This window comes from Xenopus laevis, chromosome 3S, assembly GCF_017654675.1.
Source record: "Xenopus laevis strain J_2021 chromosome 3S, Xenopus_laevis_v10.1, whole genome shotgun sequence".
Taxonomy (NCBI): domain Eukaryota; kingdom Metazoa; phylum Chordata; class Amphibia; order Anura; family Pipidae; genus Xenopus; species Xenopus laevis.
In genome coordinates, this window is record NC_054376.1 from 72369650 (window position 1) to 72384755 (window position 15106).

Sequence of the window (15106 nt, forward strand, 5' to 3'; positions counted from 1 at the left end):
CAGGCCAGAACTTCAGCCCTTTTTTATAGTTGTTTGTATTTTTTCCTTTTACTCGGTGTTTCTGAATTATTGAATATGTTTTTTACTTTATATGTAACAAACTCAATGTAAGGTAGAACACCATCCATTTATCAGGGAGCCACAAATCCATTGTTTGATGTCGTTAGAACCAACCAGAGCTCATTGGTTATTACTATGGGTTAAAGTCATAATAATTTTTAACTGCTGTGCACATTTGGATGTTAACTTGTAATTAGTTTCAATGTTATGTGTTTGCATCTTTATATAATTATTACTTTATATACTAAAAACTCTTATTAAAATAAAACTGTGTGCCTTTTTGTGTTCCATTTTTTTGTGCATAGAGTCGCATTCCCTTCATGCCTGAAAATTTTTAAATCCGAAATGTAAAATGTGCTTAAAAGCTTATGCAAAAATAGCAATACATACAGTACATTTTACATTTTGTATCCATTATAAATGATTTTAAATGTTCCAACCTTTTACATCACAAGTGCCCAAATGCATTAACATTTTACACATTTTGTTTCTATAGTTGTCTCCATTTACTATGTTTCTCCTTTCATTGTCAAACAATACAGTGCTTACGTGAGCTGAAGAATATTTTCTCAGATTTTAAAGGGATATTGAATGCAATGCTGTTTTGTTTCCATGACTAGATTTTAATTGGAGCCGTAATAGCAATGGGCTCTGCAGACAGAGATGGACGGCTACGGCCTGGTGATGAGCTGGCATACGTAGATGGAATCCCAGTTGCTGGAAAAACCCACCGATATGTGATTGATCTTATGCATAATGCTGCTCGTAATGGACAGGTCAACCTTACTGTGAGACGAAAGGTGCTATCCATAGGTATGTTAAAAAACAGGGTCTTCCATTTCCTTTAATACTAACCATTTCCCTCTGTGTTTCCTGTAGAGATGATGAAAAATTACTGGCACTTAATTAATATTACGGTATATTTATAATTATTCTGAACACTGGGGGGTGCAATTTAAAAATGCCACAGCAATAATGCAGCAAATCTCTATTGAAACAAAAAGAACACCTGCAGTAGTCTCTAGATAAGTATGTTAGATTAAATATGGCAAAATGTTTGTGGTAATAGTATAATTTTAGTTGGCCTGAGCCAATGTGTTATGCCAATGTACTTTCAATTTTGCAGCTGATAAATTTTTATTTTTAATCATAGGAGATACATGTCCAGAAAATGGCAGGAGCCCTGGCTCTGTTTCAACACATCACAGCTCTCCGCGAAGTGATTCTGCTTATCCAAACAGCAACCATATTGCACCATGCAATGCTTCTCCTCCAGAGGGTTTCCCTTCACAAAGCATGCAGTCCAGTGATGTGGTTATACATCGAAAGGAGAATGAAGGATTCGGTTTTGTCATAATAAGTTCTTTAAACAGACCAGAATCTGGAGCAACAATTGGTAATTAGAGTTGCAGTGATCATTACTCTTGTATTTTGTTTATATTGAAGTCATGTTTAGCTAATATTATTTGATACTTACATTGGCTGGACTAACCCACATAATTACACTAATACGGCAGGGTATTGTGAGGCTTATAGTAATGTAAGTCCCAACTGACCAGTTCCAAATAATGTGTATCTTATTTGAATGTTTGCAATGCATTAATGGTTTAAATAAGCTTTTAAGAAATGTATAAAAGAACAAGCTCTGTATAAAATGTTAGATACAATATGTACTCCCAAAGGCATTGGACATCCTCTAAATAAGACCTCTACAGTTTAAACTAGGTTGGTTGTAGCAAAAGACATTTATGCATCATATTTGGGTCTTTAATGCATGTCTGTATTGTGCAGAACAAGAGGGTTGGTACAGAGGCACCAGGGGCATAGTAAAAGATGAATAAAGTATCCTTCATGATCCCTTCCACTTACCAGTTTCTAAAACATGTAAAGAAATGTGGATTACTGTATGTTATAATTTTCTGGTGACTGATTTTCGTAGTAGAAATGTGTTTGGCTTGATAGCACTACAACCCCTGAAAAGTGCAGAATCCTTCCATGTCAAAGAATAACTCAGAGACTAGATACTTTAATAGAATGTATATGCAATGAATCGAGAGAAACAGGCTTACTGTTGATCTTTATATTAAATAACTATTTCTACTTTGCTGCCAATATTAATTTCCAAGATAGCTGCAATCCTGCATAATCAGTTTCCTCTGCTTTGCTATGTACATCTTATGTTGACTATGCAAATACCATCATTTTCTGGATGCTTTAATTCCCATTTGCCTAGTTTTTATAGCCAAGCAAAGCACATTCCAAAGCATAAATACTATTTATAATTCCAGAGGCAAACAACAATGAAAAGGGAATCATATTATTCCTGATTCTGGATGTTATTTGCTGGAAAGCCTGTCTTATTAATATTGTGAGCTGTTGGCTTGCCTCCTGCCATCGTAAGGTTATTAGATTGCATCTATTGCTTGTGAAGCAAACTGTAACGTTGTTTTTCATTGGCATGACTTCATGTAAGCGTCTTCCTATTATTGTTATTACATATCTCACTATATATCTTACTATATCGTCTTACTATCCTTCTGTTATGCAAAGGGATATCCCAAGTCATCTACTACGTTTCCTCTGGTAATAAGATTTTAGACATTGGAACAGTATATATATATTTTATATCTGGGATCCCTGAGAGTATGCATTTCAAGCTTCCTAGTGATTCCTTATGGGGGTTACTTCTGAGATTGCTTATAGGTCCGCTTATCTACTTGCGACAATGATAGCTGAAGAAGAAGTAATGCTGCAAGCTAAGCCTATGACATCTAGAGCTAAGGGAAAATAGCAAGAAAGAAATAATAATAATGCTCTCAGCTGTATATTTCTATTAGACCAATACAAATGGAAAACAAAACATTAATATGTGATGATTCTTTAATGGGTTTAATGTTGAACATCAGCACTCTGCACTGTAAAATTATTGTGGCCTCTTTATATACTATTGAATCACACACACAAATAGTTTTTCATACTTTTCTCTACCCTGTTTATATTACCATTATTCACTGCATACTAGAAAAAGTCAAATATCATAATACGTTTTCTTTGAAATACATTTAAATCTCAAGGGTTTATTCAAGGGTTAGCATGCCAGGAGTAATTTAATCAAAATTTTACATGGATGCATCACATTCATCATTTTTGTATATAACGCTATACTGAACCAAATTCCAACTGTAATTTGCATATTCAAATTTGAGTAAATTCAAAACCAGCGTCCTCTGTGGAAAGATAAATACTTTTGAGCTTCAAAGTCACCTGAGAATATTTGAGTATTTGAGCCTTTGGTTATAAACTCACACAAGAATTTCTAAACTCCATTGTGTGATCCATTGAAAAATATTGGTTTGTTTTTTTTTCACAATTAATGTAATAAATAAGTAAACATTTGAGTTTGGTAAAATTTTGAGTTTATTCAAAATGTTATTTTATTTTATAAAAAAAAAAACTTTAACCTGCACAAATTCAAGTTTTGATAAATAGGCCTCCCCAGACTTATCCATATACTGTAAAATGATAGTATACAGTATACCATATACTGTAAAATAGTGTTTGGATGTTCAATGGTTGATTTCATGTGTGCATCAACTGCATTATAGTGACATCATGGTAACACACAACAATGTGTACAAAATAAAAGGTTGTATGCGGCTGAAAGCTTTGTATAAATTCATTGGTCTGGTGATGTAGAAATTCAAAAAGGTATGGGTCCGAAAGACAGTAGAGAGAGATTGGGCAATAGGTCCTTTAATGTGGTCCAGTTCTGTGAGTGAGGGTTTTTTTCAGTGAAAAAACCTGCACCTAGGGTTTGTGCAGCTGTTTTCTATATATATATATATATATATATATATATATATATATATATATATATATATATATATATATATGAAATCATTTAAAATTAATATTTTTTAAATTAAGCGAATACAATTGCTAAGTTATTTTAAGTGCTAATTGCTTCCCCTCCTTCTGCAGCTGTGCCGCATAAAATCGGACGAATTATTGAAGGAAGCCCTGCAGATCGCTGTGGAAAGCTAAAAGTAGGAGACCGGATCTTAGCTGTGAATAGCCAATCTATTATCAACATGCCTCATGCAGATATTGTGAAGCTGATTAAGGATGCAGGGCTGAGTGTAACACTTTGTATCGTTCCTCAGGAGGGTAAGTAGTTGCTTCTCTGTAGTGAGTCTTTATTATGCCTAATGGAATCATTTTGTTTATGCAGTTAGAACTAAATAGAGTTAGTATGCAAATGTATAAATTAAATGTGTTTTCTATGTTCTCCAAAGTCAACCTTATTTCTTTTTTTGTGATACTTACATCAACTATTTGTACTTTCAAGGAAAAAATCTCAGACTATCTGATCTATTTCAATCTGAACAGTTACCTTTTTTTAACATTGGAACCAGATGTTCTTGAAAAATGAGGGTTAAGACATTTGCAGATAATGCTTGATTTCATTTTCTCTTCAGGCAAAGAACAATGTGTACAGACAAGCTTAGCAAGGCTTCATTCAATAGAAGCATTTTAGAGTTTATACAATAATTACGTTCAACCAAAAAAAGTCCTGCTGATAATTAATTACAGTGAAATGCAATTCCACTAATTCTGACTTTTCCTCCCCTCCTAAATGTAGATTTTTGAGTGTTAACTAATGGGAGCATTTATGTTAGGTTGGTGGAAATTCAGTCTGTGCAGCAGACTATTAATGCCAAAACTGAAAATATTTCATATACCTGCAAATATGTTTCTGTCCTCAAGTATTAATATTGTTTAAGTGGAAAAACAAACTTTAATGTTTAGCATAATGCATGCCTTGCTTTTAGTGAGTACACAGCTCTAAATGACTGAGCATTTTTGGGTGCACACTGGGTGTCAGATATTGACAGTTAGATCCAATATATCTTACGGAGGGCTCCTTTTGCCTAGAAGTGTATTAGAGATCACTCTATCACTAGACATTGTGTCTCTCTACATGCAGGATTGGTGCAAAAGGCAGTTATTTTGTTATAAGGAATACAGTATGTAACAATTAATAATGGCAATTCATAATGTCACCAGCCATTATTTAGAAGGATCTCTTAAGTACTGTCTGATGACCCTTTTTACATTCCCAGATCTGTCTCCAGTTTGTAGGTGCAAATTTCAAGCATTTGCTTCTTCCCCCCCAGTCCAACATACTCCTTTATATTGGAACTGTTGCTGCTAGATACTGTAATAGCAGTCCCAGTTATACTGTTTTTTCCAAATGACAATGCACAAAGAAAGTTGCTCCATAATGAACAGAGAAAATGTATTTAGCAGCAGGTGTCACGTTGCTGTAAACATTTAACCAGCACCACCCTCCTCCCTTTCATCTGGTAATAGATATGTCAAATCCCTAATATCAACCAACCTGTTATAGATCCAAGAGTATACATGATAGCGAATAAGTCTCCACAATTGACCCATGAGCTACTTTGGACTCCTCTGTGGGTCAGTCATAGAATTGTGTTTAAAGTATTGTAAATCTGCAATCCTCAGTAGGATAATCATAAATGTGTCCATATTTACCTCCAAATGGATTGTGGAAAGGAATCAGTTCAAGCCTGTGTGCTAGCTCTACCTGCACCTGTTTTCTTGTTGATTTTTATGAACACAACTGTTTTTATCTCTTGCCTCCACTGTCATACCCAAGGCTATACTTTTACTCTAAAAAACACATCTAAGGGAATATACGCACCCCTGTTTGATATTGAATGGTAGAAGCTTCTCAACCACTCTCCACTGCATTTTGCAGCTGAGAAAATTGACTGTAGCTTCAATGCACATTCCCTGGTCCCCTGTTTCGCTAGGCATTTAATATCTAGGCAAGTGCATGTATTTAAAGGAAGATTAAACCCCCCTCCTAAAGAAAGTCCTCATCTAATAACCCCCATTCACACCCTCTCCCACTTCCTCTTTGCATAGTCCACTATTTAAAAAACTTGTCGTAGAAAGTCGCACAGACCTTCCCATGCAGAGTAGCACAACGGAGCTCACAGACGCCACCTTCGGTACTGATACATTTGCTAAAGGACCGCAGTTTTAACTCATGCGCAGTTGGAGCTGTTTCCTATACATGTCTACTGCGCATGTGCCGGAACGCTCCGTAAATAGCCAAATGGAAGAAGAGGATCCGAAAATACCAAAGATGGCACCCGTGAGCCTTGCTGCGCTTCTCTGCATAGGAAGGTCTGTGTGACTTTCTGCGACAATTTTTTAAATAGTGGACTATGCAGGGAGGACTCTCTTTAGGAGGGGGTTTAGTTCTCTTTAAGAATCCTAAAATTGACATGGCACAATACCACATCAAGGTAAATCCCATATGAACAACTCTGCAAAAATACAGAAAAACACAATGGTGGCTTGTCAATTTTATGATCATAACTTTGTAACTAAAATCCCCTGTTTTCTTAAATGTGTGCTTTTGCCATACTAAATTACTTTTAAAACCGGACCAGGGAACGTGCATTGATCAAACCCCTCTCTCTGTTGGTCAGATCAGTCATACTTCCATTATATTTACATATTTTACATAGCCTTGGAGCACTCCCACAACCCCTGTTTAGTGTTTTTTTTTACATTTGAAGACTAACCATATCATAGAATAGATGATCTGAACTCTGTTCATAAACATTTCATGTTGTCAGAACATCCCGATACCAAAACTGGAAATAATGCACTGCCTGAGGACCAGTCCACATATCATTACAGTATTTTCTATTCACATTACCTGAAGTATGATTACAGATACACATTTTAGAGGCCAATGCTTTTAATAGAACAGATTGTTAATGTGGCCAACTGAAGTGCAATTTCAATCCCAAGTGTTTATCTGTAAATAAAATGTTGTATTTTGCAGAATTAAACAGTCCAGCTTCAGCACCAAGTTCAGAGAAACAGAGTCCTATGGCCCAGCAGCACAGCCCAATGGCACAGCAGAGTCCAGTAGCTCAGCACAGTCCTGTTGCACAGTCACTGCCTCCACAACCACTGCAGTTACAAAGCCATGAGAGCAGGTTGCACATTTATTTATTTTAAATTGTATTCTCTTGCTATGTTCAATAATCTGAGACATGCACTGTGTATGCCAAGCATTTAACCAAATACCTGTTTGTCCAGCTACAGGTCAGAAGTAAAAGCAAGGCAAGATGTAAAACCTGACATTAGGCAACCACCATTTACAGATTATCGCCAGCCTTCAACAGACTATAGGCAGCCCCCTGTAGATTACAGACATCCTCCAGTAGTGGATTACCAGCAGCCCCCTCCTATAGACTACAGGCAGCCACCTTTAATAGACTACAGGCAACATTCTCCTGACACTCGGCAATTTCCACTACCTGATTACCGACAATTCCAGGTAGGTATAATATTACACAGTAGATTAAATGTTTCTATTTATTTGGTCTCTCTCTTTAATACAAATATGTGAGCTTTTGTACAAACAAGAAGTATGCACACTGGGGGGTTTCCATAACTGCATGTAGTTAAATATGCCACCACATACCAGACTCGATTAAGAAAAAGACTATTGTCAATAAGGTTATCAATAAATTGTGAAAAAGATGTATATGGGGTTATGTAATTAAAGGCACTAAGTTTGCCCAGGAGCAGAAGCCCATGTCAACCAATCAACAGGTAGAACTTGCTGGGCACCTATTTCAAAGCAAACATCTCATTGGTTGTTATGGGTTACTGCTTCTGGGCAAACTTAGAGCCTTTTATTACATGTGGGGTTAAATCTGGTGTGTAGAGGTGTATAATTCCATCAAGTTAATTTATAGAGCGTTCTAAAAAAACTGTGTTGTAACAACTTGATGAGATGAGCTTATGCCTGAACATTACCCTTTCAAGAAAAAAAATTATAATCATGAATCTTTATTCTGAACGTGAAATACTTTCACAAGGGCAAATTTGGTCTATTTGCTTCAAATCTGTAATCCCATCTAGAGAACGGAATTTCAAAAGCATTCCTTTTTCATTTGCAGGATTATGATTATTTTACTGTTGAACTGGAAAAGGCTGCCAAGGGTTTTGGATTCAGTATACGAGGAGGCAGAGAATACAAGATGGATTTGTATGTACTAAGGCTGGCAGAAGATGGCCCTGCAATAAGAAATGGGCGAATGAGGGTAAGTTATTCTGAAGATGTCAGTTAAATGTTATGCAGACAATTGCTGATATATATATGTGTGTGTATATATATATATATATATATATATATATATATATATATATATATATATATATATATATATATATATATATATATATATATATATATATATATATATATAGTGAATAAAGTACCCCCTCTTGTAAAATATAAGGATATTATAAGTCACCAAGGAGTTGAACGAAGGCCGAGTGTTTTTATACGGGTCATGGAACTCCAAGGTAACTTCTAATATCCTCATATTTTACAACTGGGGGTACTTTATTTATTATAATACACAAATTTCAGTGAGTCATGTGACAGAAATGACATCAGAACTCACCGTTTATCACTGAAATCACCATTTATAAGGATATAATTTACATGATATTCATAGCTTTTGTGTATTATATATAATTCCAATTCCAAACTATCCAATTCCAAACTATTATATATAATATCTTTTATAAGCAGTTCAATATCCACTTCATTGTTTTCTAGAACTTAGCTTATCATTACCCTGAAATGCAGATGTCTATGTTTCTCAATTCCATGAGCCAAAAGAAAAAAAATCAGTCACACCAGGACATTTAGGGGCCGATTCACTAAGGGTCGAATTTCGAAGTTAAAAATACTTCGAAATTCGACCCTCGGATTGAAATCCTTCGACTTCGAATATCGAAGTCGAAGGATTTAGCGCTAATCCTGTGATCGATCGATCGAAGGATTTTCCGTTCGATCGAACGATTAAATCCTTCGAATCGAACGATTCGAAGGATTTTAATCCAACGATCGAAGGAAAATCCTTCGATCAAAAAATCACAGGCAAGCCTATGGGGACCTTCCCCATAGGCTAACATTGACTTCGGTAGCTTTTAGCTGCCGAAGTAGGGGGTCGAAGTTTTTTTTAAAGGGGAAGTACTTCGACTATCGAATGGTCGAATAGTCGAACGATTTTTCGTTCGATTCGTTCGATTTCGTTCGAATTCGAACGAATTTAACCAATTCGATGGTCGAAGTACCCAAAAAATACTTCGAAATTCGAAGTATTTTTCATTCGAATCCTTCACTCGAGCTTAGTGAATCAGCCCCTAAATGTATCAAGAAAGCAAATAAGCATAAGCACTACATAAAAAACAAATAGACAATAGTGTACACAGTACAGTATATACTAAATTAAAATATTAAGTGGTTGTCACTACTCATGTGACATCTGATCTATCATGTTTGTGGGCCACATCATTTGAAAGATCATACAAAAATCTATGGAGAACATCTGGCCCTCTGAGACTCTAGTTACACTGCTCTGCTTTACAAGAATCTCTTTTTATGTATTGCTCAGCTAGATAAATGCAAAGAGAAATCAAATTATTTATTGACATCTTTATAGTGAAATTATGGAGATGCCTTTGTTCTCTTATCTATTCCTATGCAAATATGAGTAGTGCATTGTACTGGGGAAAAAAAGATTTAATGGTTAATTTGTATTTGTTCTTCTGTCATAATCTTTTGACAGAGTTATAATAACTCTGAATTAATCCAAACCACAGGGCAATATATGTCTACCGCATTGTAACAAATCAGGTGACAAATGAAATGGTCTTGGCAGAACTCTTTTTGCATAATTTTAGTTGGCACACAGGAAAATGCAATCAACTTCAAACTGAAATTCTAAAATACTTAATGTATGAAATATCATTAAAAAAACATAAATATTCAGAACTCAGATTATGCTGCAGCTGTGGTAGGATTTTAGCTGCAGGATTACCACAGACTGGCTAGCACTGACTGCATTCATATGAGCTTCTCATTGGTCAATGTTTAAGCCAAAAATGGATTTGGTTCAGCAAGTCAAATATGTGATTCAGTTTGTTTCTTAATGTGTTTGCATGGTATATAGGCTTGTAACATTTATTTATGGTTGTGAAAAAATGTGTACACCCCATGGCAATTCATGACTTTTTCAACAGATATGAGATCTTCAGTTCAAAGGTGATTTAATATAAAATATCAACTATTAGGGAGGCTGACCACTGTATAATGTCAATCTTGGAACCAAGATGTTGCTTGTTTACTGTTGTGTTTGGGTTTTTTGTCTTGTTGAAACACCAATTTCAAGGGCAGTATTGAAACTGATCCATTATCCCTGGTATGGGATTAATAGGCCCAATGCCATAGTAAGAGAAACATCCTCATATCATGATGCTTGCACCACCATTCTTCACAGTGTACTGTGACTTGAATTCAGTGTTTGGGGTCATCTGACAAACTGTCTCTTAGACCCCAAAAGAACAATCTTGCTTTCATCAGTCCACAATATGTTGCGCCATTTCTCTTTAGGCCAGTCAATGTATTCTTTGGCAAATCTTCAGCACATCTTTTTTTCAACAATTGGACTTTGAGTGGGCTTTTTGCCTATAGTTTGGCTTCACATAGGCGTCTTTTAATTGTAACAATAATCACAGGTAAGTTTAGACCTTTTTTGATCTTCCTGGAGCTGATCATTGGCTGAGTCTTTGCCATTTTGGCTATTCTTTTATCCATTCCAATGGTGTTTTCCATTTTCTTCCACACCTTTCAGGTTTTGGTTGCCTTTTGAGCATTTTTTTCACAGAATGAATGACCTCACTAATTGAACTCCACACTGCTATTATTTGGAACAATCCTCAATTAATAATCCAATTACACAGAATCAGCAGCATGCATGTCATGTTGGGTCTGTTGGTTTGCTATTACTTTTCTATACATTCTAGTAAATTATTTGCCAATTAGAAATATTTCAACCCACAACAGGGATTGATAAGGTTGGTGATGTTGGACTTCACAACTGTACATTCTCTTATCTCCTGTTTATAATACCCTTACCCCAGCTCTGAACTAAACACCTCAATTAATTTGGCAGGCTCTCCTGTCCTATAAAGTTGCTGTAGTTCCAATAAAGTTCAAAGACAAACCTCCCCCCACCATAAACTCAATTTACTGCACTGGTTTCCCTCTAAAAATATATGGCTTAGTACTAGCAGCTTACAATCGGTACAGTAAAGGTGGTTCAGTGAGTGTGTGGCTTGAATTCTTCTGTCTTCAATGATTGCTTTTTTCTCCCGGTGCTATGTGCCTGCAATGTCCCCCAACCCCCCCCCCAGTCTGTCACCGTTTTTACCTATGTAGCCAGAGGGCAGTCTACATTAGGAGGGAAAAAATAAATACAACATGCACTGCCGCCCTAGGAATAGGCCCTCGTGTGCTTTATAGTAGTTATGGCTCTGCAAACAATTAAATATCAATTATCCCACTCATCTACAAGTTCGACAACCGCCAACCTTCCCAGGTCAGATGATCCCAATAAGTTCAGCTCAAGATCAAAACACTAGTCATCTCAAATAACCCCAGAATTTCATTATGGGAGCTACAGGTAGTTCTTGCCACTAATACAAGAGTTTTCCATTAGAAAGAGGCTGCACTAGATCTACATGGGAGGTGTGCCAGGAGGAAACCTTTGCTGGCCAGAAAGAACATCAGGCAGACTAAAATTTGGTCATGAATACCTAGGCAAAGACTAAGACTTATGGAAAAATGTGCTATGGACAGATGGGGCAAAGATATTTCCAGAATGTACAGTATGTTTGGCAAAAAGCAAAGACCAGAAGTGCCTAATGCCAACTGTAAAACAAGGTCATGGAATGTTATGGTTTTGGGCTGCTTTGCAGCATCAGCGCCTGGGCAGCTCACCATCATATAATCTGGTATTAAGCACCAGAGGTGCTTGAGGATAATGTGAGACCAACTGTCAAAAGATAGTTTCCAGATAGATAGATAGAGTCCAACTGAATGTGGACTTTGCACTTAGGCAATCACATTAAATCCTCCAGTAAATCCTTAAAGTAAAGTTCTGGAATGGCCACGTCAAAGCTCTGAAAATAGCAGATCTGATGATTATTTTGTTGAATTCATGATTGCAAAGTTGTCCTTGCTTTTTGTTTCAATCACATCACCTTTACCTGTTTACACTGTTTGAAACATATTAAATATTGAATGTTAACATATTTTACAAAAGAAAACACTTTACAGGGGGTGCACTTTTTTTCATAACTGTACATTGTAATATATGGCATAAGTGTAAATAAAGTGTGCGCCATCCATTCCCTGTAAGATGTGATAGAAAGGATCCAGGTTAAGACTTTAGCATCAAATTGCCCTGCAGATTCACTGCTTCTCGTTGTGCCCCTTAAATATGGTAAGTCTGTAATTCAGATGTCTAGTAATAATACAAATAATAAGTAATTGTTGTTTATTTGTACTGCCTACATCCCTTTGTGCATCATTGATTGATGTAAAATTCCTGTACAGGAATCTCTAGAGTTGCCTGTTGTCATGCTACATGGGGGTAGTATAAATGTATTTACCGCACATTGTGAGCACCTCACCTGAGGGCATGGTAAATGGTCTTTTATGCAGTAATGTTCTACCATCTGCTATCCTGGAGAAAAAATATGCTAAAAATGGTCCTGTTATGGTATGTAAAGGCAACTGCTGAAGCATAGAATATACAGAGAATCTAACAGAACCCCTAATTCTTTATGTACAAAAAAACTCCATGATGATTGCATTCAGTTCCACAATTTCCATAGGTCCCAATTATGGTAGTATGGTTATAACTACTGTCTATAGGTTTACTAATGGTATACAATATTAACCAATATACTATAGATTTAGTCACAATTTAGCTTAGTCTAGCTTTAACTTTGATTCCAGTTGCTTTGACATGTTGCTCAAGGAGATCTCTAGAGACAAGAAAAACCTGTTCTTAAATTTCTGTGTAGCCACTGACTTTGTTTGTGTGTCTGTTTGATAGATCTATAACAAAGTGCATGCATCCTACTTGTCAAGAGACAAGAAAATATAAACTAGTTCTTGGCTCATTGTATTCTGTACACTTTTTGTTATTATTCTGTTTGATTAAACCTGTATCTAATTTGTATTTGCATCATGTTATAAGCAAATATGTGTGGCTTCCGTGCCATTAACAATGGGCATTTATTTGCAGAAAATAGGTAGGCCTATAACTCCCAATTTGGATTTGTCATTTTAGATGTGTCTTCATTTCAAAAAGCACAAATATTCGCTTATTTGTTCAAAAATCCAATATAAAAAAACACAACTGAATTTGTATTTTATTCATTTTACCATTTTTAATGGGTCGACAGCCTTAACAAAATGTAGAAAAACTTAAATTGAATGAATAGTTTACATCTATCAGCCATGTCTAAAGCAGCTCCTACTGACTTCTACATGACCTTGTAACTTTTAGATCCAAAGTTTTATGTTTGAGTTTTTTTGCTTAATAAACAGAAATTTTTTTAAACCATTATTCAAAATCATGATTTTTAGCAAAAACATTTAGAATTGTGAAAAAGAGAAAATAAAACATGGATTAATACCCTCATAGTCTACGGCCTATTTGCACAGTGCATTTAAACATTAATATACATTTAGGGGCCTATTTATAAAGCCTTTATTTTTCTGGTTGAGTTTTTATGGGGAAAATTCAAATTTTTAGAGGGAAAAAAACTTTTTTTTAGATTTATTATGCACCAAAGCTGCTAAAAAAAAACAAAAATACTTCAGCTAAAACCTGTCGAAATCATGTAAAAGTCAATGGCAGATGGTCCTTTTAACAATTTGAAACTGTTTCTTGCCTTCATGATCTCCGAGGGTCTCACCTTGTGGTTTTCATTTGATAATATAAAAAAGTTGCGTTTCTGGCATCTAATTGGAAAATCAACTTTTTCAAACGACAAATCTAAACAGTTGTACGATTCGATTTGACATGCAATTTTGTTTTTTTTTCTCCCACATGTGCATTTATCGTTTGGATTTATTGGTAAATTAACGGTATTCGGGTTTGGGAGTTTTTTTATATAGTGATAAAAAGTCGAGTTTTGGTAAATAACCTCCTTAATAATGCTTGAAAGGCTCCATTCTTTGGGTTTATGATATCTAAATATAAAATTTTTGATTAAGGTTATTCTATACTGACATGTGCCTAAGTTGTTTTTCTTCTAAATCACCCTTAAACAAGCCACCCATTAACCCAAAGTTGTCCAGAATTGCAAGTTACCAGGTAGTTTGTCCTTACAGAAAAAAATAAGCATTTTCAAATAAAAAAAATGCACAATTATTGTGAGCTTCGAGTTGTGCAGGGACCCAAAGGGCTAAATCCCCTACTAGCTCTGCAAATCCTCTACTGGCTAAGGAAACCCTGGTAACAGTAACATATGCTCCTGTCTGAGATATTTTCCCGGTTGACCCAGAGATGTAATGACCGTTTCTTGTTCAAGTTACCAAAAATAGATTTAGAACTGGCTTGGAACATAGGAGGCTAAAGTGGATTATGGGAAGAGCAAATTAAAGAGAAAGTACAAACTAAACTATCTTTTACTCTCATTGTTTTAGATAATGTGATAGTAAGGAAATAAACTAATATCTGGCTTCTATAGCAGAAGGTATTCATATCAAAACTATTTACTATTATTTTGAACAAGTGTTTATAAGGTCCCAACTAATTGTGCAGTGCTGTATAATAGAAAGGTGTGTATGATGATTGGGGGGATTAGATAATGGCAAGCACAGAGCCCACATTTTCCTAATAGAACAAAGAGTACAATATTTTAGCAGTGCATACAAGCTTTCTGCCTTATAGGAAAACTTTTTTCCTATAAAGAAGCTATGATGACGGGCACATTGTGTCATTGCAGTAAATAGTTATGCTGTAAATATAGTAATACAAGTTATCGATAGATTACAGATATTTGATCTATTATACAAAAAACATGGGACCTCAGGTTTTCCTAATAAGAGATC

General features: G+C 35.6%; 1 protein-coding gene across 7 annotated transcripts in view; it reads left to right on the forward strand.

Annotated features, from left to right (window-relative positions):
• magi2.S (membrane associated guanylate kinase, WW and PDZ domain containing 2 S homeolog) overlaps positions 1–15106 on the forward strand; it is a 375483-nt gene that overhangs the window by 329414 nt on the left and 30963 nt on the right. For 6 of the 7 annotated variants that reach the window (XM_041588488.1, XM_018255760.2, XM_018255755.2 and 3 more), the window contains 6 exons: positions 681–873; positions 1214–1456; positions 4042–4227; positions 6950–7106; positions 7210–7450; positions 8079–8222. In XM_041588488.1, the coding sequence (XP_041444422.1) occupies positions 681–873; positions 1214–1456; positions 4042–4227; positions 6950–7106; positions 7210–7450; positions 8079–8222 (1164 nt within the window). The remainder of the gene's footprint in view (positions 1–680; positions 874–1213; positions 1457–4041; positions 4228–6949; positions 7107–7209; positions 7451–8078; positions 8223–15106) is intronic. The other variant, XM_041588487.1, reaches the window with a different exon arrangement.